General features: G+C 37.7%; 1 protein-coding gene across 1 annotated transcript in view; it reads left to right on the top strand.

The window, feature by feature from the left end:
- Window positions 1-27,541, top strand: part of TSHR (thyroid stimulating hormone receptor) — a 204,199-nt gene that overhangs the window by 108,680 nt on the left and 67,978 nt on the right. The window contains exons 2-4 of the mRNA XM_053603560.1: window positions 5,046-5,117; window positions 10,752-10,826; window positions 26,517-26,591. Of these exons, the coding sequence (XP_053459535.1) occupies window positions 5,046-5,117; window positions 10,752-10,826; window positions 26,517-26,591 (222 nt within the window). The remainder of the gene's footprint in view (window positions 1-5,045; window positions 5,118-10,751; window positions 10,827-26,516; window positions 26,592-27,541) is intronic.

Genomic DNA, 27,541 nt, shown 5'->3' with positions numbered 1-27,541 from the left:
ATGTATATACATGGAACAACAGAGATGAATCTCAAAACATTATATTGAACAAAAGAAGCCAGACACAAGCGTGGGTAATACATGGATCATTACAAAAGTTTTGAGATGCACAAAAATTAAGAAAGGTAAAATCTGTGTGGACAGAAACAAATGAAGCCCTCCCAGCATCACTGATCAGCCGAGCAGGTCGAAACTTGCACAGATGCATCAGAAAGGGCACTGTCGACTGAGCTTCTTGGAAGTGAAATAATGAACTATAAGACAGTCTGTCTCAAAACTTTTGTAGTGACTCATCTATCTGGTGACATTTATGGTAAGTTAATAAATAACCAATTGATGGTCGTAGAAGTCAGAATAATAGTTATCCTGGCTGGTAGAGGAAGTGGGGACGAGAGGTCAGGTTACTAATTAGAAAGAGACACCAGAGAATTCCTTGCAGTGACGGAGATATTTCATAGTTAGATCCAGGTACTCGTCTCCTAGGTAAATGTGCACGCAAGGGCATTATGCGTGCATATGTGTAAAATAGAATATATACACTGAAGTACATAAGTACACATTTTAGATTTGTGCATCTTACTGGATGTAAAGTGTCTTTTACTAAAGAACTGTGAAAAATAGTTTTGATGAAAAAAATGACTCCAAGTAATGAAATAAAACTGAATTTAATGTTTTCTGTAATCCGGATACCTAACCTAAGAGCTAAGAATGAACACCTCTCCCAGATGGCCTAAGCTGAGCAATTGCCATAAATTAAAACTGTCAAGCTATTGCTTGGGTTTCTAGGGTCCAGAGCACAAAAATTAAAGCCCAAATAGAAACTATCTGTCCCCAAATGGTGACTTACAGGTGCACTTTAAGTGGCGTGTCACTGTATTTCAGCTGCAGTGTCACACGTCACACTGTAGACATGACCTGGTGATTTTGTATTACTTACGAATAATTCATCAGCAAAAATGACTAAAATCCACTCTACCACTCAAAACAGGAAATACAACAGAATACAGATTAAAAATTCTTTCATGTTTAAAAATAATCTAATACAAATAGTCCCAAGTGTTTGACTACCTGGTCCTTCTGGGTCTACATCCCTGATTTTGAGAACTTTGCTTGCTGCACTCTCCCAGAACTTGCCACAAAGTACTAAAAAAAGAAATTTCACAACAGTAAAATAAATTCATGAATGACAATTTATTCTCACTAAAATAAAAACACCGGGCAAGTGATAAATGTCACATTAAAATTGTACTAATGCAAACAACAAAGAAAGGAAATTTTGTAAAAATACTAAGAACGAACGTCACCTGTTAGTCTATTACTCAGAGACAAAAATAAATGAATAAAATTGCACTAATGTTGTCCAACTTCTAATCTACAACTTAACACACAACTATCTGGATTATTTACATGAATTCCCTTTTTTCCTACTACCAACATCTTCCAAACTGATATGGTCTAGTTCAATGAAACATACTTAGTACATCTTAATGAAATATTGGTTGATTGATTGCCACAGGAACTTAATACAAAAGGAAGCCCTTAAAATGCACATAACACTAATATTAAACAAAAAAACTTGATGCAGAAACACTCAAAAATATATATATATATATTTACATATATATATTTTGTGTGTGTGTGACAGTCTCACTATGTCACCTTCAGTAGAGTGCGGTGGCTTCACAGCTTACAGCAACCTCAAACTCTTGGGCTTAAGTGATTCTCTTGCCTCAGCCTCCCAAGTAGCTAGGACTACAGGCACCTGCCACAACGCCTGGCTATTTTTGCTGTTGTTATTGTTGTCATTATTGTTTGGCAGGCCTGGGCTGGGTTCAAACCCACCATCTCCAGTATATGTGGCTGGCGCCCTAGCTGCTGAGCTACAGGTACTGAGCCAGAATCACAAAATATTCTTAACCTATTTGCCAGAAGACCAAGAACATGACCTACAAATGGGAAGTTTGGTGTTTCTTAACCTTTTGCCAGGAGACCAAAAGTATGACACACAGACGGGAAGTTTGGTGTTTCTGGACCACACAAGCTTAAGCATGACAAAGAAGGTCACACAGGCTTCTCACTCAGCTCAGTAAAATTCAGTCACGCTCATCAATTAGGAGAAGCTGTAGAAGAAAACATGCAGTATTGATTAATTAAAACTGAGAGCCACATGAGCACATATACAAAAAAGCTGTGCATTTAAGATTATAGAAACTGATTAAGAATGATGTTGGAATGTTGATTGGACTTACATGTTGATGAGATTTCAGTGAAATGAGCCTGGTATCATGCAATAGAACTGTGAAAATTTTAATTGCACAGACCTGTTCTTGACGGAATATAGAGAATGCTCTGCTCTCTTTCTTCGCATTGACCTGATTTCCTTCCCCCATTGCTAACTGCAAAAAGAAGAAAAAAGAAAAGACAGTACATAAAACTGGATCCTCCTCTACAAAATCTGCACGTCAGTCAGTGATGGCTTGCCTGCATTTCTATTTCTGCATTTTATCTTCCAAATGATAAATATAAATCTTGCCTCTGCAAGGCCCAAAGGAAACATTCATCTTCAAGTCATATTTTCAATGATCATTCTTGGTTAAATAAATCAGAGAAAAATAAGTTTAAACTGCAAATTATTTTTTATTTATTATCTCTTATAATTTCCATATCTTAAAGCCACTCTGTTTAGCTATGTACATACTCCATTAGGATATAAAACCATAATAGCTATGAACTTTTATTTCCTGATGAATTATATGTGATGCCTTAATTATCAATAGTAAATACTATTTGTATGAGGTAAGTTTTCTGAGTTTGTTCATTTTATTTTAGAAGAATGATTACCAACTCATTTTGAATCAGTGAAGACAAATAAAAAGCAAATCTTCTTCAGTACCTAGCTAATTAATCCAAATATTAGAATTTCACATATTTTTATCTTTTAAGACATGTTCTGCCACAACTAATTCAGTAGTAGAAAATATCTTTGTTCAATATTTTTTGTAAAAATAATTGCTATTTTGATGCTAATTCTTTGGATAATAGAAAAACTTTGAAGCTTTTGTAATGTTTTTGTCAAAAGGATATACACTTGGATATGTACTTTTTCCTCTTCACAAATATTCAGAGTGTATCCTGGAATTAAAATATTTTAGCCAAATAATCACATTCACCTGTTTTTGTTTTTTTTTCCTCCCATCTACTTTTAAAGCAACAATCACAATGTCAGGAAATTGCTTGAATACAAGGTCTGCTATTGAAAATGTGAACAATAGAAAAAATATCCAGCTGCTTACTAGAAAAAACATCTAGCTGCTTTACTCCTAGATAAAGGAGTAAAGAGGAAAACAAATCGATGGTAAATGCTCTGTCAATTCGCCCGAGCTAAGAAACTGCTGCATAACAAAACCACCACAACTCCGCTACCCCACTGAAGGTCATTGCTGTACATCTGGGCTCAGCTGGGGGGGCAGCCTGGCTTTCACATATTATAATTAACTCTCCACACCCTCATACCAGAGTAAAACTATTGTAGAGAAAATAAAACAAAAGCTCTGTGCATAAATATGGTGTCTTCTTTATTTGGCTAAATGCATTACCTTGCCAGTTATTTCTATCTCTATTTGAAGATGTCTTAGAAGGAATGGCTTCCTAAAGGATTTCATAAGATTAACTAAACTAACATTTTAAAAACTGGGGGGAAAAGAAAGGAAAGCTTAGGCTAATAGATGGTGAATGTTAGAGAGGCAACTAAGACAATTTACATAGAAAGTAAAATAAGTGTGTGCATATGTATATACATATAATTCAATAACGGGTTTACTTTTCTAGATTATGTACGTATTACCATGAATATATCCAGGCAAATATGTACCTGTTAAATTACAATTGAATTTTACAATGTATACACTCAATTGCCATTCTGATAATTCATTTAACATTATGGAAATCAGTCTTCTGTCCCAGGCAAGGCTATCATCATCATGACATTAACTAAATTCATTCAACAAATAATTTAGTTTCATCTTAGGCTAGGATTTCTGGCACGACCCCCTTCACTTTTGTTTATGACTTATTATGCTTATTTTATTATTGCTATGAGACTATCCATCTACTAATAATTAGATAATCTAATCCTTATTAGTCTATGTGTATTGGTAGGCTTTCTTTGATGAGAAATATGGCTGACAAGAATATCTTACTTGGGGAATTAATCCAAACATTAGCATTTCACATATTTTTATCTTTTAAGACATGTTCTGCTGCAACTAATTCAGTAGTAGAAAATATCTTCGTTCAGACTTAAAATGTATGTGTGTTTTTGTGTGTGAAAGAGAAAGAATTCAAGAAACAGGTATTATATATTTCAGAAAATCACACTTTAGGAAAGAATATAAACATTATTTGAATCTTTAACCCAAAATCTATTAAATTGCATTTAGATGCCATTTCTCTTCCAAGTTAAACTTTTTGGAAACCACTGTAATCTTAATTTTCTATTTCATTTGATTCTAAGAAAGAATTAACTCCTTATGAGTCAGTTATTTCCAAACAGCAGCAAGTAGATTAAGGTAATGTTTGAAAAGACCTTCCTGGGCAGAAAGATGGCAATCATACCACTATTTTTAATCTTTAAGATAAAATAAGTACATTTAATTCCTCTTAATATGTACTTAATATGCATTCTGATGGTGTTCCAAGACATTTTCATTGCTAAGTGCATAATGGGAAGTCAGTAGTCCTGATATACTTTAGAAATATTGTGTTGCCCTTCAGTTAAAAAATAGAATATGATGTTAGGCAAGGCACACTAGTGTCCTGCTCGTTCACAGACTTGTTTGAAGATTTGTTTTCTGCATGTGAATCTCACTGCCAGGAAAAAAAATACTGTTTTATGTTTGTTGAGTATTGTTTTCGTTAATTGTATATGATGAACTATGTGCTGTAAGGACTGGTGTGCTTGTTATGATGCGTTCTTTGTAATTAAGATGAACTATTAGAAAAGCCTAGTGATTAAAACTCTAATTGTGTAACTGTTATTTTTATAGGAAACTTATTGAGACTCATCTGAAAACCATTCCCAGCCATGCCTTTTCAAATCTTCCCAATGTTTCCAGGATGTAAGTCATTTTTTTTAATATAAAGAGAAGTGTGCATTTGTGACATGTCATTTTCTAAATGTCGAGAAAAATACTTGGTACTAGGCTTGTATGAGTCAAGGGCATTGACATTTTTAAAGCACATGAAAATTTTATGTACATGACATTTATTTGATTTTGCTAGCTCTCCACTCTCTAATTCCTAGATGATTCTTTAAAAATCTAAAGCAAATTTCAGTTTATTTGGCCTTAAAATGTATACACAATTCTTGATGTATTTTAATATATCTTAGGATGTGGCAAAACTGGGAATCTTTTCCACAAACAGATTTATGTATCTATCTCCAATCCATCTCTCCTTGTTACCAATTCTTGAATGACCATTCACCACTAACAAAAATGTTTACAGTTTGTCATAACACTCTGTTGATGTTTTTAGATTTCTCACTTTAAGAATTAAAAATAATCCTAAAGCTTAAAAACTGAATTGCTATCCAATCAGAGTGGGTGGGGGAAGACCTTCCATGTGAGCTAATAAAGCACAGATCTGTATGTGAAATGAACCAGATCTTTATTTCATTTAATTGATTTTGAGAGGCAGTCCAGATAATTTTTTTTTCAGTCCAGATAATTTAAGCATATGATATAATATAGCCAGGAGCAACCAGGACAGTTTCTGGCTAAATCTAGTCATTTCATGACTGTCTCTGGAGTGTTTATTAGGTGTCATTTGAATAGTTCTCAACGAGAAGCAGTTTTGCCCCCAGAATGATTTGGCATTTTTGGTTGTCATCCCTGGAAAGGGAGCCGATGGCATCTACTGGCTGGAAGCAAAGGATGCTGTTGATCATTCTAACGTTCATAGGACAGTCCCCACTACAACGAATTACGTATCTAAAACATCAACAGTGCTGAGGCTGAGAGACCATTCTAACTGAACATCCCTGCAGTTTTTAAGGTTGCTAACCAGGCCCTTCTTTTTTCCATTTCTTGCCTTTTTTGGTTTCCTTGATATTCCTCTCTCATCTCACTCCTTATTGTACTACCCTGACTCCTCTTCCTCAGTCTCCTTTCCTGATTTCCCAATTTATTTTACCTTTGCCAATCACTTAGTTACCTCTTCTTTCTTCATCTATTTTTTTCCTAATTTTTCCATTATCTACCCACTCCTTTGGCTTCACTATTGCCTAATACAGCTCAGATCTACATCACTCCCTCTAGCCCTGACTCACTCCTACCATCCAGACCTGCATTACAAACTTCCTTCCAAATATTACCACTTTGATGTCCCAACAGCACTTCAAAATCAATTTATGCAAAACAAACACATTATTTTCTTCCCAAATTACTCTTTTTTCTTTTTATGGCACCACCATTTAGCATCCTATAAACTAAAATCCTCAAATTCCCTTTCAGCTTCCTTATACAACTACATATTTCATGCTTCCACTTGGAGAGCTCGTTGAATGAATGAAGTAACAGTCAAGCTATTTAGTGAGTTCCACTTTGCACCTGGTACTGTGCAAGGTGCCCTGTGTACAATAGTCGATGAGATTTACGGAACCTCCAGTTTCATTCCTACAAGAGTGATGAGTCCCATGATGGGGTCAGTTATTGGGTGCTATGAGAACTCAAGTATATTCCCTGGATTTGGTGGAAGAGAGGTGTTGGGGCGGACTTCCTGGGAAAAAGTGGCACCTGACATGTTATCCAAATTTCTAGCAAAAAGTACATAGAAAGATAATTCCAAGCCAAAGGGAAAGGCATGGGCTTTCCCCGGGCATTGAAGTAAGTTTGGGGGACTAGAGCTGGTGCTGGAAAGGAAAAAGTAGAAAAATAAAATAAAATTGAGAGGTAAGCACATTCAGGGTCTTGTGAAGCTTGTGAAGGAGCTTGAAATTTTCCCTAAGAACCAAGCCCTTGAATAGTTTTAAGTAGATGAGTAAAATGATCAGATTTTTTCCAAAACAGGTTCCTTGGCTGTGCTGTGAAGTGAAGGCTTGAAGGGAGGCAAGGCTGAAGGCAGGAAGCTCGTGAAGAGGCTGATATACAGCTGGAGGAGAGGACATGCCAAATTGAATAATGGGAGTTGAGTGGGAATAAAGAAAATATATAAAGGTTTAGAAAAAATAAGGGAGAATGGGTAAACTTTAAAGTAGATTGATTTGGAGGTGGATGGAGACGGGAAAGAATCGCATCCAAGTTTCTGATGAGGGGTCCTCATCAAAATTATGAGACATAATTTTCTCATTCATTTGACAAATATTTTTTCAAACCTTCCTATGTGCCAATCATTGCTCTGGGTGCTAGGGATACATTAGGAAGCAAATGGACAAAGATACGTACCCCCACCTATACCCGAAAGAGTGGAAATAGACAATGAACCAAAAGCATAAATAAATTATATTCTAATTTAGAAGGAAATAATGTATATAGGAAAAAGAAAAATGTCAAAGAGAGTAAGGAGGATTGGAAGTTCTTTGTATGTGGGGGGACAAAAGGGAGCGATTTGGGGAGAGATTACGATTTGAGAGTTATAAACAGGTAGATGTAACCAGGACCACAGAAGGCATCAGTAGAAGGGAAGGAGCTAAAGAGAGTGAAGAAAGAACAATTTTAAGAGCATGTGGTCCCTGAGAAGGTAGGCTAGGGTGGGCTCCAAACAGAAGGATTGGCCTTCCATAGGAGGATGGTTACCTCTTGTGTCATCAATAAGAAATCTGTAATAAAAGATGGGGCAGATGCCAGTAAACAATTCGAGGAATCCTCATGTCAAGGTTTCAGTCTTTTCTACAAATTATTGAAGTTTTCAAAGATTATCTAGTAAGATGGAGAGTGGAGGTGGCACAGTTAGAAATTTGAAGAGACGTTTGGAATAAAAGCGATGGGCAATAAGAAGAGGGTTGATGAGGTGGGACATCAAGTCAAGGAGAGTAAGGAGGACTGGAAGTTCTGTGTATGTGGGGGACATCCAGGTAGATTTAAAGGCCTAGCTGAGGCTTCCTCCATGGAAATTGTGTTAGATTCTCCAGTCTGGGTTAATCATTCCCTAAATCCTATCAGAGCACTTTACACCTTGTATGTTAATACCATTTACCTGTGTATATCTCCCACTACTGTGAATCTAGGGAACAGGCCTGTTTTGTCCAGAAGGATGTCTGACACACAGTAATTATCTAATAGATATTTGATGAAAATGAAAGCACATAAACATACATGAGTAATAGTTAATGATTTCATATATCTTGAATGGGGAGAAAGTGATCACCCAGACAACCCTAGGTTGTTCTTGGATGGTCTAAATTCCTACCTGTTATCGTGGCATAATTATTAACAGTATCCTGTTTCAGCCCACAAAAAAATATCCTATTTTGGATGATAAATGGGATGGTAATTGTAATGACTATATAAAATTTAGATGCTAAGAAGAAATCTGAGGAAGTAGAATCTGACTTTATGCTAGTTTTTAAAAGGAGAGACCAGCGCAGTGGCTCATGCCTATAATCCCAGCATTTTGGGAGGCCAAGGCAGGAGGGTCACTTGAGGCCAGAAGTTTAAGACCAGCCTGGGCAACACACCATGACCTCTTCTCTACAAAAAAAAAAAAAAAAAAAAAAAAAAGTTTTTTAATTAGCCAGTGGTGTGTGCCTATAGTCCCAGCTACTCAGAAGGCTAAGGCAGTAGGATCACGTGAGCCCAGGAGTTCAAGGCTGTAGTGAGCTATGACAGTGCCACTGCACTTCAGCCTGGGAGATAGAGTGAGACCTTGTCCCTAAAACAAACCAAAAAAAAAAAAAAAAAAAAAAAAAAGAGAGAGAGAGAAGTAAGCAGGAAATTCCTACTTTCATCCTACTGAATCAATGGTTCCGACAGGTTGTCTTCACAACTAAGCTATGGCATAGCCCTTCAAAAAGGTATCATTAGGTTGGAGAAAGTGGAACTTCAGTCTTAGGATGTAAGCTGAATGACTATCTCTTCAAAACTTTGAGAAAAAATTGGAGCAATGGATATGATGCAAATACATATGCAGTGGTTCTCAATCTTCCTAATGCCACGATGTTTACATATGCAGTGGTTCTCAATCTTCCTAATGCCACGATGTTTACATATGCAGTGGTTCTTAATCTTCCTAATGCCACGATGTATTTTCATTGTTACCAAGGGGTTGCAACCCACAGGTTGAGAATCACTGATATAGGGTAACAAGTTGTTAGCCCTAAAAACGAATCTTGTTCATGTAGAGGTTTACCATGGATTATTCTGAGCCTTCAATAGTACCTACATAAGAAATTAATTCTGTTCAATGATTCCATTGTTTCCTCTATGTTAGAGATATATTTGGATCAAAACCATTTATATAATGTTGTCATTCACAAGAGACAAAGGGTTGGGAGACCGGATAAATCAAAGGATAATTGTTTAGAGAAGAGGTAATTCAAAACAGAAAGCATACTCAAAATAATCAAGATAAAAGCTCAGAAGGGACCAATCAGCACTCCTCTTATAAACATTGTATCAGAGAAAATATTTTGCTAGCAGATTCGATTCAAACTACAGGCCAATGGTTCTCAACCTGGCCTGTACGTTAAAATCACCTAAGAAGCTTTTGAAAAGTAAAATATTTGACTCATCCCTCACAAATTGATTTCATTATCCTAGACTGGGTCTTAGACACCTAATGTGTCTAAGAGCACAGGGTTAAGAATCTCTGCTATGTCTACAGCCAGAAACCATCTGTTAGTTTTCCTAAATGTCATAGAAACGCCTCTCTGTTTTCTCCATAGAAAACAGTCATTGCGTTAGGTTGCATTAGTCATTTTCATTCCAAGATGGAATGTGAGGAGGCTACTTGGAACATTCCTTACCTATTCTTGACAAGTTGCATTTAGAAGGTTTGCTTTTCTTCTTTTTTAGTACTTAAAACTTTTGAGTTATCCTTGCTTACAAAATTTGAGACAAATCTTCAATTTTTAGCCCCATTCAAAATCAAGAAGAGAAAAGTCTTGAGAGAACATGTAGTCGCCACCCTGTACAATGTTCCACTATGGAATTGTGGTTCTCTCTTCATTTTCTTTGAAACTACATTTTCAATTCCATGTTACTGGGCATTCCATTGACAATGATTCTTATTCATTCTAGTGTCCTTTCTATGCTTTCGTTTTTTTTGCTACTTTGAGTAACACATCTATTCATATGCCTGAGAGTCTACTATATGCCAATCACTCGGAAAGGCATATAACACTCAATGACCAAAGACAGACATGGTTCTGCATTTCAGAGGACTTACAGTCCAATGAAATGACATAAATATTCTCCCAACAACTGGAAAGTTGCACTTTGATAATTAGCAAATGGAGAAGTTTATGGTGCAATAAGGCTATAAATTTGACCTAATCAGAAAGTTTGGAGAAAGCTTTTGAAGGAAGTGACAGTTGAATGAGAACTTTAGATAGGACTTAAAACATTGGAAAGTTCAGGTATTATGGGATTTGAAAAAAAGTCGTGATTACTTTTAATAATTAGGGACAACCCATGAGAGTTGTGCACATGGCATGATTCAGGAAGCCCATGACAAAGAGGTTATGTCAAAAATACTATTTGGAGTTCACAACCCAACTGACTCTCTACTTTGTTTTATATTTTTCTGACGTTCAGCTACTTATCTATAGATGCAACTCTGCAGCGGCTGGAATCATATTCCTTCTACAATTTGAGTAAAATGACTCACATGTAAGTACAAGGAAAAATGTAGCACAGACCTAAGTTACAGCCACCCTTGATGGATAATTTGGGGGTTCCAGATGGCAACGGGAGCTGGTGTCTAGATCTGGGGTCAAAACTTCTGTCTGTGATTAAATTCCTAACTTGTTCTCACTCTCATTTTATGTTAATCCATCATAACAACCTCTCACTTCCATGGTTGGAAGTTAAAGACAACATTAGAAGTCCTAGGTTTGAACTGTTATCCACTCTATTACTACTGTGTCAGCATATTTATTAGTGTAATGTCAGTGAGTCAATAAATAGTATTTGTGAAAGATTCTGCAAAACTGACATTTTTTTCCTTGATTAAGAAAGAGAAGAGTTGCTTAGCGAGGGTAGAACAGGAGGGGGGGTTAACAACTCCAGCTCCAGAGCTGGTCAGAGTTGGATTTGAACATAAGTTTCTCTGCCTAATATCTAACCTTGAACAACTCATGTCACTTTTCCTAGCCTCATTTGGGTAATAAAAGTTCCCACTTCATATCTTTATTGTAAATATTGAATGATATAATACATAAGCATTTAGTACAGTGAGTGCCTAGCATACCAAAACAAATGAATACACTTCAGAAAGAATTTTTCCCCTTTTATTTCCCTAGTATAACCCATAAAAATGTTTACATAAATAATCACATTACATCTTCTAAAGCAGTCATATGTTATTAAATACCAACTATCTTCTTGATGAGAAACAAAAATATTTACCTATGCTTAGTGTATTCTAGACATTTATACTAAACGTTTTATGAACAATATTTATTTAATCCTTAAAAAAACAACCCTGTGAAGTAGAGATTATTACTTCCATTATTTATATAAGAAAAACAAAAATACAGAGAGGCTAAACATATTTCCCTTGATCACAAAGTTATTAAGGAATAGGGCCAGAATCTTTTATACTATACACTTCCAACTTAAAAATTTTTACCCTATGTGCTACCTTCTTCTCCCTTCAAGAATACTGAGGCCCAAAATGTTGCTTCCAACCATGATAGGCTAGCTTATACCAGACCAACAATTAGTCTAAGAATAACAAGCAAAACTAGATTAAAAAAAAAAATCATGTTTAAAGGTAGTGGAGTATTATGAAGCCTGTAAGAACTTGAGGGGAGATGAGTAAATCCCAAAAATATCACTTGGTTATATTCCCCTTGAGATATTTGCTGAATTTTAAGTAGCAACGTAAAGGCTAAAAGGCTGAACAGAGGTTTAGGCAGTCTTGAGGGGCATAGGAAAATAAAAACTGGAGTTCAAGTATCACTAAGAAGAATGGTTCCTTTTAAACATGCCAGGATTCTAGCCAGGATCCCTAAAGAACTTTATCCTACCCTGTTTCCCCGAAAATAAGACATCCTCCAAAAATAAGATCTACTTACAGGAACGATAAGACAACCCCTGAAAATAAGACCTAGCGCATCTTTGGGAGCACACCTTAAAATAAGACACTGTCTTATTTTGGGGAAAACAGGGTAGATATATGGTATAACTATAAATAGATCAACCCTCGCAAAGACAAAAGCCCAGCTTTGAATCAATAAAAAGTAACTAGGTATACAAAAATCAAAGAGTTTATGAGAAAAAAAATCAAGAGAAGAAAACAGACAACAGAAAATGATGTGCAGAAAATTTGGACAATGAAGTTATCAAATAAAGAGTTAAATAAAACAACTATTATTAATATGTTCAAAAATTTAAGTGCCAAGAGAATTTGATAATAGAACTGGAAACTAAAAAAAGTATCAATTGTAAATTCTATAGCTAAAAAAAAAAAGTTAGTAACTGAAATAAAAACCTAACTATATGAGTTTGACAACAGATTAGACATAGCTCAAGAGAGAATTAGTAACGTGGTAGATAGATCAGAGAATATATACAGCCAGAAGCATAGAGAGAAAAATAAAATAAGGGCTGGGTGTGGTGGCTCTCACTGTAATTCTAGCATTCTAGGAGGCCAAGGCAGTTGGATTGCTTGAGCTCAGAAGTTCAAGACCAGGCTGTGGAAAAGTGAGACCTCATCACTGCTAAAAAGAGAAAAATCATCCAGGCATTATGGCAGATGCCTATTGTCCGAGCTACCTGGTAGGCTAAGGCTGGAGTTTGAGGTTGCAGTGAGCTGGTCTGACACAATGGCACTCTAGCCTGGGCAACAGAGGGAGTCTCAATTGAGGGAGTCTCCCTTTTTAAAGGAAGGGAAAGAGATATATAGTACAAGAAAAAGTCTAACATACTTATGACTGGATCCCAAGAATAAGAGAGAAAGAATGAGAAATGTAATATTCAAGAGAAATTTTCCAAAACTCTTGAGACAGCTAATCACAGATATTAGAAGTACTATAAATGCCAAAAGGATAAGGACAAAGAAAACCATCTCAAGGCATCTTATGGTTTAAAAGAACTTAAAACCAAAGACAAAAAGAAAATCATTAAAAGCAATGGGAAAAAAATAGATAATATTTTCTAAAACATAACAAGACCGATAGCCGATTTTTCAACAGAAAACAATGCAATTCATAACACAATAGAAAGAGAAATAGCAGAAAGGGAAATAGTAAATATTTCCCTACCCAACAAAAAGATTCTTTAATTTAAAAGGATACCACAAGCACACAAAAATTGAAAGAATTTATTACCATTAGGCTTATATTAAAGGAACTGCTAAAGGGAATTATTAAAACTAAAGGAAAATGATCCCACATGACAACACATTTCTGTGCAGAAAATGAAAAGCAACAACAAAAGTAAATATATGACTAAATATAAATGAACCTTGACTACACAACATGAAACAAGCAAAATAATAACTTACAAAGTTTAAAATACAGGCAATCCTTGTTCTGCAAGATGGTGTAGGGTCATAAAACTGCTGACTAAAATTGCGCAAAGCAATCTTAATAATCAATGAGAAAAAATTATGATTGCTTTGTGATTTAAATTTTTTTAAACATCAAAATTTCTTTTAATTAGTGATAAATGTATAGAAAAATAGTAAACCTAATATCTGTTTAGTGCACAATAATTTTAAATCTTAGATATGCTTAGAATTAAAATATTTTATTGCTTTGTAAAAACTTAACAAGAGTAGTTTGAACAGTGCTTGCTCTTTTTATCACTGCTGTATAACTTACAAGAGAGTATCTTTTCAATTGTTGAAAAATTATCACCTTTCTAGATCTAGATCAGTTTCCACCATTTTATCCTTTGCTTTTTCAGGGTCGTAAAATACTTTCAAAAATTCCTTAAATGCAAATTTTTGCCAGCCTTATTTTGGGCAGGGACACCATCACCTTTTCTTCACAACCACTTTTCTCATTTATGTCAATAATTTGCCTTCACTAAGTTCCTCTATTTCAAAGTCCTCCAATAGTGGTGGTATGAACAGTTTCATGTTAGCTATGTCTTCTGTAACTCCATTTACATTTGACTCAAGTTTCACTACCAGCATTATCACATTTCATTTCTTTGTTTCATTTTCAACTTTCATCAATTCATTCCTTCATTTTTATAAAGTGTCATATGGATTTATTACTGGGAGGATTGCTTGAGCTCAAGAATTCCAGACCAGCCTTAGCAAGAAGACCCCATGTCTAGTAAAAATAGAAAAATTATCTAGGCACTGTGGCAGGCACCTGTAGTCCCAGCTACTTTGGAGGGACTCACTCTTGCTCAGGCTGTTCTCCAACTAATGGGCTCAAGCAGTCCACTGCCTCAGCCTCCCAGAGTGCTGGGATTACAGGTCTGAGCCACCGCCTCTGGCCTCAGCTTCTTTGTTTTTGTTGTTCCCACACAAACATTTCCCAACTGTGGGCCAGACTATGGGAGCCACGGGTCCCTGGGGATCTGCATGACACCCCCCCACCTCCCCGAGCCTGGACATTCTGAGTGGGCTGCTTCCTGGGTGGGAGGATAACTTGAACACAGGAGTTTGAGGTTGCTGTAAGCAAGGCTGATGCTACAGCACTCTAGGCTACAGCAACAGAGTGAGACTCCCTCTCAAAAAACCATCCCCCCCCAAAAAACAGAAAACCCAAATATCAATGCAAAACATCTCAATGAGAACATTATCAACAGTAAAACGGTATTATGTTGTTCTCTTTATCAACAGAGCATTATGTTCTCATTATCAACAGTAAAAGAGCATTATGTTGAATAAATGTGATTTTTTTCATCAGATGTCCTTCCTCCGATATTTTTTGCTCATGTGATTTGATAAATTAGAGGTTGAGCTAGGGCTACAGAGGAACTTGCAGTTCACCATCACTGCTACTAATCATCCCCACCAACACCTATTCAACCTTCCTCTGGCAAAGCTCTATCTACATCCTCTGAGATGGCTTCCTAATTCATCCTTAGAGTTTGTAGTGTAGTAGAAATTGATGTGTTAAGACATAAGCACTAAAATTATCTCTGTTAGTGATGTAGAGTTGGCATTCCAAAAATAAAACAGTTACTCATTCAATAAACACAGTATGTTAAACACTGCCTTAAATCGATGGCCCTTCCATCTTACAAGGCAGTATTCAAGATTCAAACGAGTGGATCATTCTATTTTTATCCAAATTTGCTTTCCCTTGGTCTCTGTGATACCACAGTCCTGGCTGTATGCTCACCATGCAGGCCAGTCTTGCTCATCATTTTTCTCTAGCTGCTTCTCCTTTCCTGCTTTTATTTATCGGGGTCTCATATGGCCCAATCCTGTGTCCTCTCATTTTCCCACTCAGCCTTCTCTGGCTATGTGCTCGTATCTAAGAATTCTCAAATTTAAATTATGTAGTTCAGGCCTCTCAGTGTTGGGCTATATAGCTGTTGGTCTACTTGACAGCTCCTGTCAGATGTCAGATATATATAATATATACACACACATACAAACATACATGTATATCACATATAAATATACAAAACTGAACTTTTAGAATAGATAGCAAGATGGCTGACCAGAAATACCAGCTGCCAGAAAGGAGGACTAGTTTTAGATGACAAAAAGCAAACAGTTATAGATAGGGCATAATTCCAAGGGAATAGTTCCAGAACCTACCAGAGACTCTACAGGAAGAAGCTGTGGATCAGAACAAGAAGGAGCATGATAATAGCAGAGGTCAAGCAGCAAGAGCATGAGGCTGAGAGTCAAGTGAGAAGAGGAGGTGGAGCGGTTTCTCCCTGGTTCACACCTCTAGCAGTCAGCAGCTCTCAAGCCCAAGAGCTGCTGCCACTAGTGAACTGGGAGCTTCTGGAGCATAATGCAACAGGACAAAGCACCCCAGACCCAACCTGAGATGGCAGATGCCATATTGACTCTCCACCCACTGTGTGCCTTTGTCCTCGCCACAAAGCTTTGGCCTTTTTGTTTTTGTTTTTTGTAAGACAGAGCCTCATTTTGTCGCCTTTGGTAGAGTGCCATGGCATCACAGCTGACAGAAACCTCAAACCCTTGGGCTCAAGTGATTCTCTTGCTTCAGTCTCCCAAGTAGCTAGTACTATAGGCACCTGCCACAACACCCACAATATTTTAGAGACGGGATCTCACTCTTGCTCAGGCTGGTCTGGCAATTTCAAACTCAAACAATCCACCTGCCTCAGCCTCCCAGAGTGCTGGGGTTACAGGTGTGAGTCACCACAACCCTTTTTTTTTTTTTTTTTTTGATCTTGCTGCTCTCACACAAACATTTCCCAACTGTGGGCCAGACTGGGAGCCACAGGGGGCCAGTGAGTCCCTGGGGATAACTCCCAGAGCATGGACATTCTGGGTGGGCTGTCTTCCAGAGAGGGGAACAGAGACGACCAGAGCACTAGCTTTCCTCTCCCCTTCCCTGTTCACAGCTCCTGAGAGAGGTGCTTGAGCCTGGGTTCTCAGGAGCTGCTGTTTCCCCACTGTTAAGGGCTTCCGCAGAGACTGGAGCTCAAAACATTCCTCGTAAAGGCCTACAGAAAACTAAAGGGTGCTGAGACTGTGAGCTCTTCCTGGAACTGCTTGCCCGCTGCATCAGAGCAGGACACACCCCAGTGGAGGGACATCAAAACTGCTTGAACACTCCGGGCACCCCAGGACCAGCACTCTTCTCCCTGGTGCAGTCAGGGATTGACCTTTGGGGACTTGCAGACAGGTCCACAGGCCAGATCTCATCATACTCCCGGAACTCAACTGTGTTGCTTGGGAAAGAAAGGACGTGTAATGAGAATAAGATGGAGTCACTCAGGTTACAGCTGAGATGACACAGCTGGTCTGGCCAGTTCAGGTCCTATGTGACCTTCACCTCATGTCTCCCATTCTTGCTGTTTTGTAAATTCTGCTTTAACCTAAAAGTGTGTATCTTGAGTAGTGTGAGGCAATTGATTTAGGAGATTAACTTTTGAATTGGAATGTTGTTTTGGGTCATGGGTAATGCTAATTACTTTTTACCAAGGGTGCAATGAACACTATATGGGTGAGAGGCACACTTATAACTCTGAGTCAGCGTAACAAAATCAATACATGTAATCAGAAACATTTTTATCCCCATAATATTTTGAAATGTTTTAAAAATGAAGAAACTTTCAGAACTGAACTCCTCATAGTCCTCCTGAAAGCTATTGCTCTTCTACTCCTTTCGTGTTTGCTGAGCCAGTAAATGTCCCCTCCACTCATCTAGATGCAAACCCCAGGTACCTGAAAGGTATCGTTATACCTTCTCCCCTCCTCACCCACTTCTAATGCTTCACAAAATCCTATTAATTCTATTGCAATCATTTTTACCTAACCACCATCATCTTGTGCTTAAACTATAATAATTATGTAGCTTAACTGGGTTTCCAATTTTGACCTCCTTTAATCCATTATCTGCACAGCAGCCAAAGTGATTTTTCTTGGGTAAAATCCAATGAACTAGAATAAACTTCCAGGCCTGGGAGTTCAGGGGCCACCACCCACCTCTGTCCTCTTCTTGCTCCATTTCTACACAGCCATGTTCTTTGGTTCCTTGAACAGTCCAAGCTCTTCCCACCAAGGGCCTTCACATGCCTTTGCCTCAGACTAGGAAGTTTTTTTCCTCTCTCTCGTCTTGATGAAGCAGCGTGTTTTATGTGCCATTCACCCACACCAGACAGTGAGGAAAACAGTCAAATTAAAAACAAGAAAAAATGAATAATTGGATATATTCTGAACATGCATTTTTAAAATAATGAATTGGAAGAGTAGACATTCTGAATGAAAAATATGACTGACAGAACACCTCGTATGTGCAGGTACATACACATATACACATCTATGTTTATCATAGATTTTTCAAATGAGAGAAGTCTTAATTATTCTACTTTGATAATTATTGATAAATTATTCATCACTATCTTTTTCATGCAACTGAAGGAAAAAAATCTATAAAAGGTGATAGTCATGATTTGATACATCTTTTAATTTGTTGAAGAATAATAGATGTTGAGAATAATAGATATTAATTCAAAGATAATTTATAAATACAATTCTGTGAATTTGTAGATTATGAAAAGTAAGTACCAGTCTAAAAATCAGAACTTTAGGAGCTAACATATATACCAAGACATTTGACAGACTTTTTGCTTTACGATCCAGTAATTTTACTTCTGTAAATTTTCCCTAAGAGAATAAATAGAATGAATTATTAAATGAGTTTATTATTAAAAAGCCATTTGTCTCCGCTTTAATTTATAATAGCAGACATTTGGAAATGATTCAACTGCTTAGCTAGGAGAATGGTTAAATATGAAATGCTATGCAACCATTAAGGAGTAGGGCGCCAACCCCATATGCCGGAGGTGGTGGGTTCAAACTCAGCCCCGGCCAAAAAAAACTGCAAAAAAAAAAAAAAAAAAGTCTTGTCATAGACCATCACATAGCAAATGCTTTTGTCATAGTGCGATTCTAAAAACAAGATATACTTAACAGAAAAAAACTGATTTTCTCTGGATCGTGGAATGATGGGATATTTTTATTTTTTTAAGAATATGTTTAAAAGTTTTTACTGTTGGCAGCACCTGTGGCTCAGTGAGTAGAGCACCAGCCCCATATACTGAGGGTGGTGGGTTCGAACCTGGCCCCAGCCAAACTGCAACAACAACAAAAATAAATAAAAGTCTTTACTTTTAAATATATATTGAATATATGTAGTGAATATATATTACCTTTCTAGTTGGATAAAATAAACTTTTTAAATTAAGGTTTCCTTTAATATGCATTAAATATGAATACTTGATGCTAAAATACATTGGTGATTTATTATGTGACAGAACCATATCCTAAAATGTTTTTTTAATTAGTACACCTATTTATTAGTCTCAGTTTTCACCTGGCACTATATAGCATTTAAAGTATTTAAAGTTATAAAATTATGGCCTTGTATAGATATGTTTTATTTATGAAGTAGGTAAATAATTAGTAACTGTTTCCTTATACTCCCCAGAGCACTTGGTAAAGTTGGACATAACAGATGTCCAGTAGTTATTCATCTAATATTAATTAATCTCCCTACTCTACTCACTAGAGCAAGCCAATCTAGTCAAAGTCAAAGTGGCCTGCCTCCTGTTTTTTTAAACCTTAGGCACTTAAAAACACACCAGAAAAAACTGAAAATCAGACTGAAGCAAGAATTGAAGAGAAGCTGGGGACTGGCCAAGAGCTAGGTTTTGGGCTAGTTTTCTCCTTAGTTTCTTGTTTTAGATTACATACTCTTGTACAGTATTGCATTTATCTTTCTCCAAAGTCCAATTATGCTGCCTGGGGCACCTTCTCTTCTCTTTACATACCATGTATCTCAGTCTAACTAAGATTTCTTGCCAAGTGCTGGTCTGAAGCTTTCTCATCTCCCTGGGCCCCACCGGGCGTTGCAGTTGAAATGCCCAGTTGGCTTCCTCATTACCCTCAAATTGTTTTCCAGCTTTTCACTCATGAACTGGGGAGGTTAGAGTGTAGACAAACATCTCTAAGGTAGAAGATCATGGTAAAACTCCACAATCCAATACCTAATGAATAACTGAGCTGGGAAGGGGAACAAGGGTTCAGTGGAAGAAAATCAGTGGCTGGCCAGTTCCTTAAGCCTCTATTTCCCCCTCTTTTACTCAGCTGAGAGCTACTTTCTCTCACCCTGCTGATTCCACATACTGTTTGGGGTTTGGGTTCAAGTACTGAAAGCTTGCTGAATGCTTGTTATAGGAGGCAAGCCAATTGCTCTGTTCTTGACTCTCACCAGGGATTAATAATTGCTTCTTGGAAGGACAAAAAAATCTAGAATGTAGATATATGATTAGATGAACCTAATACGTACACATTACTGGTCCACTCACTTGTGAAAACTGCACACATGGGCATCATTGCCATACTTTTCATCTCAATGTCCATGTATGTGAAATCAATGAAAGAATTAAACAACAGTGGGTATTTAATTTTTTTTTAGTTCTGGTGGATGATCTCCTTGAAACCTCATTTTTTAAAAATAAGGCTGTATCTGAAGTTAGAAATCCTGGAGTAAGGTCCAGTGTTGCCTGTAACTGTAACAGGAGATTAGTCTCCTAACCTTCCTAAATGTGCGTCCATTATTTTGTCTGCAAAGTGAGGATGATCACGACCTGCCTCATGAGAAGTTAGTTCTCTCACTTCCTCACCAGCAGAACCATCCCAAATGATAAGGATATACTCAGGCACTTTTTATCCTTTAATCTTTCAAGGCTGGACTTCTCTAATCTGTAAGGGTTAAGAGCCTCACAACAAAGAAAAACTTCCCCAACAAAGAAAAATAGCTTCACTCCATACAAGAGCATATTTACGCAGCCTGGCTGGCACTACATATTTTAAAGCTATTTTCTGATGTAATATATTGCTTTGCTATGTTTTTTTTAAGTTTCATTTGGTTTTTGCATCCTTTTTGTTACTTATTCTCTTCTCTTGATCAAGATAAAATAAAATGAAAATTGCACATTTCTCACTTTTTAAATCTACCTATCTAATACTAGGTATGATTACAATGAACAGTGTACTCTAAGAATTTTATCTATGCTTATTATATTAGTTTGTGTAGACCAATTACTATAAGAAATACAAGTGTATCACAGCTCTAGATGAATGAGGTTTATTTCTTGCTTGTGGAACCGTATGGGGTTACAGGGTGGATAGTATAGCAGGGGGGAGAGCAGCCCACTTTCTCGTGGTTGCTTAGAGATGTAGGCACGGCTTGTCCAAACTCATTCTGGAGGGCATCTCCGTTCCAACCTGCTGTCCTGAACTACATACAGCTTTTTTTTCCTCTCCACATCCCCAGCTTTCTGACAGCATAGCTAGCCCCCTGCACACTTGGGCCATAATTGCCCGACTTAAAAACCGTTTCCCATTCTATGTCAGATCTCATTCAATTTAATGATTTTCCTGTTCCACTCCAATGTTGGAAGACCTCCGACACACACATTGCAGCTCAAGAGAGTGTGTGTGCCCTAGGGAGCAAGGTGAAGAATGTTAGTATATTTACAATAATGCAAAGAACTTTATGTATGGGGGGAAATGTGGCTATAGATAAGAGCACAATAAGTTTGAAAGGAAGGAGTCGGTTCAAGTGCTACAATCCAAAGAAACCTACAAAGTGGGGCCTATGAATTTTTTTGTCTGTGTGATTCAGAAAGTGGTCATGTGCTTTCTCACATTCCCTATTATGACAAGACAATGACAGAAAGTCATAGTCCTTCTGATTTGCCATGTACGTCTCAAGCAGTGATTCATTTGGCACAAGTTTTGCAAGTACGTACGAGTGGTTCCAACTATCACATCTACACTGACAGGTTCTATGCAAGCCAGCAACTTGCTCTGGAATTGCATAAAATGAAAATACATAGAACAGGGGCAGTTATGGCTTCTAGGAAGGATTTTCCAAGTGATCTGATAAAGATGAAACTTCAGGAATATGAATTATGTGACTACCAATGTGATATGAAAGTGATGTGCCTCTCATTCCACAACAAGAGGTTAGTGATGATGCTGGGTACACTCTCTGGCCCTCAAACACAGCTGATCACTGGTTATAGGAAGAGACAACCTGTTCAATTTGAAAAACTGACAGTTATTTTAGAATGCACAAAGTTTATGGGAGGAGCGGACAGAGCTGATCGATACTGTGGATGCTACCAATTTCTAAGGAGGTCCTACAAATGGTAGAAGAAGTTATTCTTCTGGCTGATGGAAGTTGCAGTTGTGAACAGCTACATACTTTACTCATTAGATGAGGAGAGTGTATTAAAAGTGCGGACACACCTTTCTTAAAGGAGAAATCTCACCATTCAGCTGTAAGCAATCTGAGAAAGAGAAATTCAAGAAAGAGGAGAAGACCATCATCTTCTGATATTGAGGAAAGGCTAAAAGGGAAGGTGTGTTTTGTAATGCAAAATGAAAAAAAGAAATTAACAAAGGATTGCATGGTTTGCAGCATAAGAAATGAGAAAGATGGAAGGAGATAAACCATTTTCTACTGTGAGACGCACAAGAGGAAGCCTGGACTTCACCTTGAGATTGCTTCAGCAAGTATCACACTCGAAAAAATTATAAACAAAAATTAACATGCTGGCGTGGATATGGAGAGAAGGGAACACTTTTTTTTTTTTTTTTTTTTTTTGTAGAGACAGAGTCTCACTTTATGGCCCTCAGTAGAGTGCCGTGGCCTCACACAGCTCACAGCAACCTCCAACTCCTGGGCTTAGGCGATTCTCTTGCCTCAGCCTCCCTAGTAGCTGGGACTACAGGCGCCCGCCACAACGCCCGGCTAGAGAAGGGAACACTATTACACTGCTGGTGGGACTGCAAACTAGTACAACCTTTCTGGAAGGAAGTATGGAGAAACCTCAAAGCACTCAAGCTAGACCTCCCATTTGATCCTGCAATCCCATTACTGGGCATCTACCCAGAAGGAAAGAAATCCTTTTATCATAAGGACACTTGTACTAGACTGTTTATTGCCGCTCAATTTACAATCGCCAAAATGTGGAAACAGCCTAAATGCCCACCAACCCAGGAATGGATTAACAAGCTGTGGTATATGTATACCATGGAATACTATTTAGCCATTAAAAAAAATGGAGACTTTACATCCTTCATATTAACCTGGATGGATGTGGAAGACATTATTCTTAGTAAAGCATCACAAGAATGGAGAAGCATGAATCCTATGTACTCAATTTTGATATGAGGACAATTAATGACAATTATGGTTATGGGGGGGGAACAGAAAGAGGGAAGGAGGGAGGTGGGTGGGGCCTTGGTGTGTGTCACACTTTATGGGGGCAAGACCTGATTGCAAGAGGGACTTTACCTAACAATTGCAATCAGTGTAACCAGGCTTATTGTACCCTCAATGAATCCCCAACAATAAAAAATAATAATAATAAAAAAAAAAAAGAAAATGTATCAGTCTATAAAACCAGTGTATGGTGCCCCATGATCACATTAATGTACACAGCTATGATTTAAGAATAAAAAGAAAAAAGAAAAAGAAAAAAAAAATTAACAAAGATGCTTTAATTATTTTGTGCAACCTAAAAGATGATAAAATCGTCAAGTGAGTCCTATTTATGTTTTTCTCTTTTAAAACTGTCAGATAATTACAAGGAATCCACCAACCTCTTTCCTGCCCCAAATAAATAAGAGCTGGGGAGTATGTAAATGGCAGAAAAATCAGATCAGAAAGGGGTTTTCAAAACTGTGATTCAAATTCATCCTCCAAGGCATACTTGGAACTCTTTCAGATTTGGACTCCTCCTTCACCCTTCTTTAGTAGGAGGCTTATTGGTACTTAACCTCCAACCCTCCTTTCTTCCCATTTTTAAAAAGTTTATACTAGCTGCATTTGCTTCTGGTATTATCTTGCTCCATTTAGCGAAACCACTGGCAAACTGACCACACCGCTCCTTCTTCGGTTCAGGAGTGAATTTTTTTTTATTTCAAATTAATATGAGGGTACCAATTGTTAGATTACATTGTTCTCACTTCCAAGGTGAAGTTCAACATTTGATCACAAGTAATTTTTACAACAGGAGATTTTTTTTTTTTTAATCATTTGTGATCAAATGTCAAGCTGCCTTCATTGCCTCAGAAGGTGGCTTCTTTTCCCTGCGGTTTTCTTTTTTTTTTTTTTTTTTTTTTTTAATTTGGCCGGGGCTGGGTTTGAACCCGCCACCTCCGGCATATGGGACTGGCGCCCTACCCGCTGAGCCACAGGCACCACCCATCCCTGCGGTTTTCTTAAGGTTCTTGTTCATCTTTCTTTTTTTCCCTCTTGCATTTCCCCCAGAAGTCCATCTTCTCTTTTGAGCTTCCTCCTCTTCCCTGGGGCTCGTCCCACTTCTCTCTTTTCCATCCTCCATGTAAGTTGCCAGCCTCATTTAATCACCTCTTACAGTGACAGTGTTTTATGTCCCTTTTATTCTCTGCCTTTTAAGCTGACCCAGGTGGGTTGCATTCCCTTTCATCAGGACATTCTCTTGGGCCACTCACTGTTCAACCATCTCTCTGACAGAGCAATTTTCCAGACTGCAAACCACACTCAGTTTCCAAACTCTTCTAGCTAGTTTACATGTGTTAGTCTCTGACTAGCTCAAATTCTCCTACCCACACAGAAAACGCCATCAAGTCTGTTGTTCACCTTGGAAAGAGAAAGAACCACCTTGGCAGAGACTGATAGTCTCTGGAGGGGCAAGGTGGGATACTTACGAGATTTGGGAGTAGGATGGCCAACTGTCCCAGTTTGCCCAGGACAGCAAGAATTCCAAGAATATAGGGCTTTCAGTTTCAAAACTAAGACAGAAGGTATTGATTTAAAGGGAGTCTCCCATGTAGGGTTTTGGTGGGGTAAGAATCATGATATAATAGTTCAGGATTAGCAAGGTGAGGATTTTGAAGTGAGGGGTTCTTATAGTCTTGGGACGTAAAAATTATTGATGCTTTCTGTTGAAGCATCGATGAGGTCTTTATTTCAAAAATGTTCTATAATGATCAATAAAGTTATTTTCCCAGGCAAGAATCTCCTGGATTAGCAAACTTATATTAATGAAGACAATGGTCCAGTAAGGGTGTATTAGTATAAACAGTAAGCTATGTGTGTGTGGGGGGGCAGGAAATGGCTTCTGTTCTCAGAGTTGATTCCATCCTTGCTTTTCTGTTTCATATTCAATGTCCTTAGTCAAAATACCTAAACTAGCAGGCTTTTTTTTAATTTTGCAAGATCATTGCATACCACCTCTAACCCTAAGTCCCTGTTTTTCTGAGTTTCATTCCACTCATTAAAATAATAATAAAACCGTTATTTATAGCGCCCACACGGTGTAAAGGCTGTATATAAAATTCCTCGAGATATTATTTAATCCTCACAAAAGAGTCTATGAAACAGGTGATGTTATTGTCCCTGTTTTATGGGTGAGGAAACTAGCTCAAAGAGATCAAGAAATTTTTCCAAGGTCATATACCAAGAAGTAGCAGAGCCAAGATTCTATTTCAGGCTGATCTAACACTACAGCAATAAAAAGGAACAAACTACTGACATCACACTAAATGAAAAAGGCAGATGCAAAAGATTCTGATTCCATGTATATGAAATATCCAGATAAGGCAAATTAATAGACAGAAAACAGATCAGTGGTTTCTAGGCATGAGAGAGAAAGTGGGGATTAGCCATCAACAGGCATAGGGTTACTTTTCTCATTGAGAAAATGTTCTAAAACAGTGATGATGGTGGCACAATTCTGTATATTTACTAGAAACCATTGAACTGAATATCTATAATGCATGAATTTCAAAGAATATAAATTCTTCAATAAAAATGGTTAAAAATTGTAGTGGTCAGATGTCAGATTCTGAGCTTTCTGATTACTACTACAGTGAGGGGATGCAGGTCCCTTTGTGGAATCAAGCCTCCAGTACCATCCCAAAGGAGAAAGGCTTAGGTTCCTATATACACTTATATACTTCTAAAAGTGCTCATATGTTCTTACATATTCTTCATATAAGTATAGAGAATGCTTTTAAATTCTTTTAGCCAGTCTACCCATGTTGAAGAGATTTAATTTTACCAGTAAGAGTCCATTTCTAACCATCACCTATTTCACTAATGCAAACTGTGCACTCTAGATTTGCTTGTATAGAAACCTAAGTATGTAGGTTACAGACACGCATCTCACACACCACATGTGCAAAAGGGTCCTGAATTGCTAAACTTACAAAGCAAACCCAAGTGAACTCTGAAGACTCTCTACCTTCACCACATCTGAAACAGCCATGGCGGCAAGCCTCCTGCCCCTCTTGCTGTCAATCATGTAATTCACTCCACTCCAGGGCTCACTGTCTCAGCCAGGATACTTGCCTTCAACAGCTAACCAAACCATTGGAAGGGGGTTTTCTTTTCTCTTTCTAAAAGGAAAAAAAAAAAAAAAACCTCTGATACTAAATGAAGAGAAAGGAAGCCCATTAGTTCAAATGGATCAGAACCAAATCAGTGATGCAAGAGGGCCAAGCAGCCCCTGTGTGTTCCTGTGAGGAGTCAGGGTTACTGGTGGACTGACTTCTGGCAGGCATTGTCCCTATGCACCCCATAAATGCATATTCTTCTCATGAACATGTTAAACCTAATTTGTGTTGTTTCAGCTGGAAATGGACGTAGGGTGGTAATGTGTTCCTTAAATCTTCTGCAGAGAAATTCGGAATACCAGAAGCTTAACTTACATAGATTCTGATGCCCTCAAAGAGCTCCCCCTCCTAAAGTTCCTGTGAGTATTAACTCTCTTCCTATCCCACTTTTCCTTTTCCTTTTTTTTTGGGGGGGAGTGCATTTCGATGCTGTTGTCTGCCAGGAATCTCCCTAATGATGGTGTGGCCCAGGTTCATTTTAATGGTGTATGACCAAAGTTGGGGGCAATGTAACAAATGAAATGGTCCACGTTTTTTTAAACCTCATTAGAAGTTAGCACATAGTGCTGGGGCCACAGACCAGCTCTAAGAACATGAGGGAGAAAATGCCATTATATATATATATTATTTTTTTCTCTTTAAATGTAGTGTCACAGAACAAAACTCTGAAAGTTGATTAGGCAATTTTATTTGGAAATAGGTATCAGACCAATATTAGAGTTGCTGTTACACAGCAAAAAAAAAAAAGAAAGAAAGAAAGAAAAGAAAAGGGCTACAAAGGGTAAAATGCAATCTCTTAGGGGCTGGAGGGGCAAAAACAGAAGAAACAACATTTACTGATCTGCTTTGGTGACACCTTATGAACGGACCATCTGCTGCATAAGAGCAGGGAGCACATTTTTGTTCTCTGTTGCATCTTTACCGCTCAGCACAAAATAGGTGCTTAGTGGAAATATATTCAGTGGATGTGTATATAAGGCCTCAGCCCCTCTAGGCACCAGCTGGAAGAATCCTCTGCCCTGCTTCTAGGCATTATAAAAATTAGAAAACAAAAACAGTTTGAAGAAGAAAATAAAAGCCAACCTTAATCCCAATAACCCAGAAATAATCACTACTAACATTTCAGTTCATTTTCATCCAGGGTTTTAAAACACATAAGCACAGATATTTTATAAGTCTTTAAGGATGAACAGAAGTTATCTAGGAAAAGTAGGCAGAGGGTTAGAAGAGAAACACAACTGGACAGAATAGCATGAGAAAGATGCAGAGGTATGACACTACAGGGCTTATTTGGGCACTAAAAATAGCT

The sequence above is a fragment of the Nycticebus coucang genome, chromosome 9 (assembly GCF_027406575.1).
Source record: "Nycticebus coucang isolate mNycCou1 chromosome 9, mNycCou1.pri, whole genome shotgun sequence".
Lineage (NCBI taxonomy): Eukaryota > Metazoa > Chordata > Mammalia > Primates > Lorisidae > Nycticebus > Nycticebus coucang.
The sequence above is the reverse complement of the archived record's forward strand: the minus strand, read 5'-3'. Positions and strand labels throughout refer to the sequence as shown.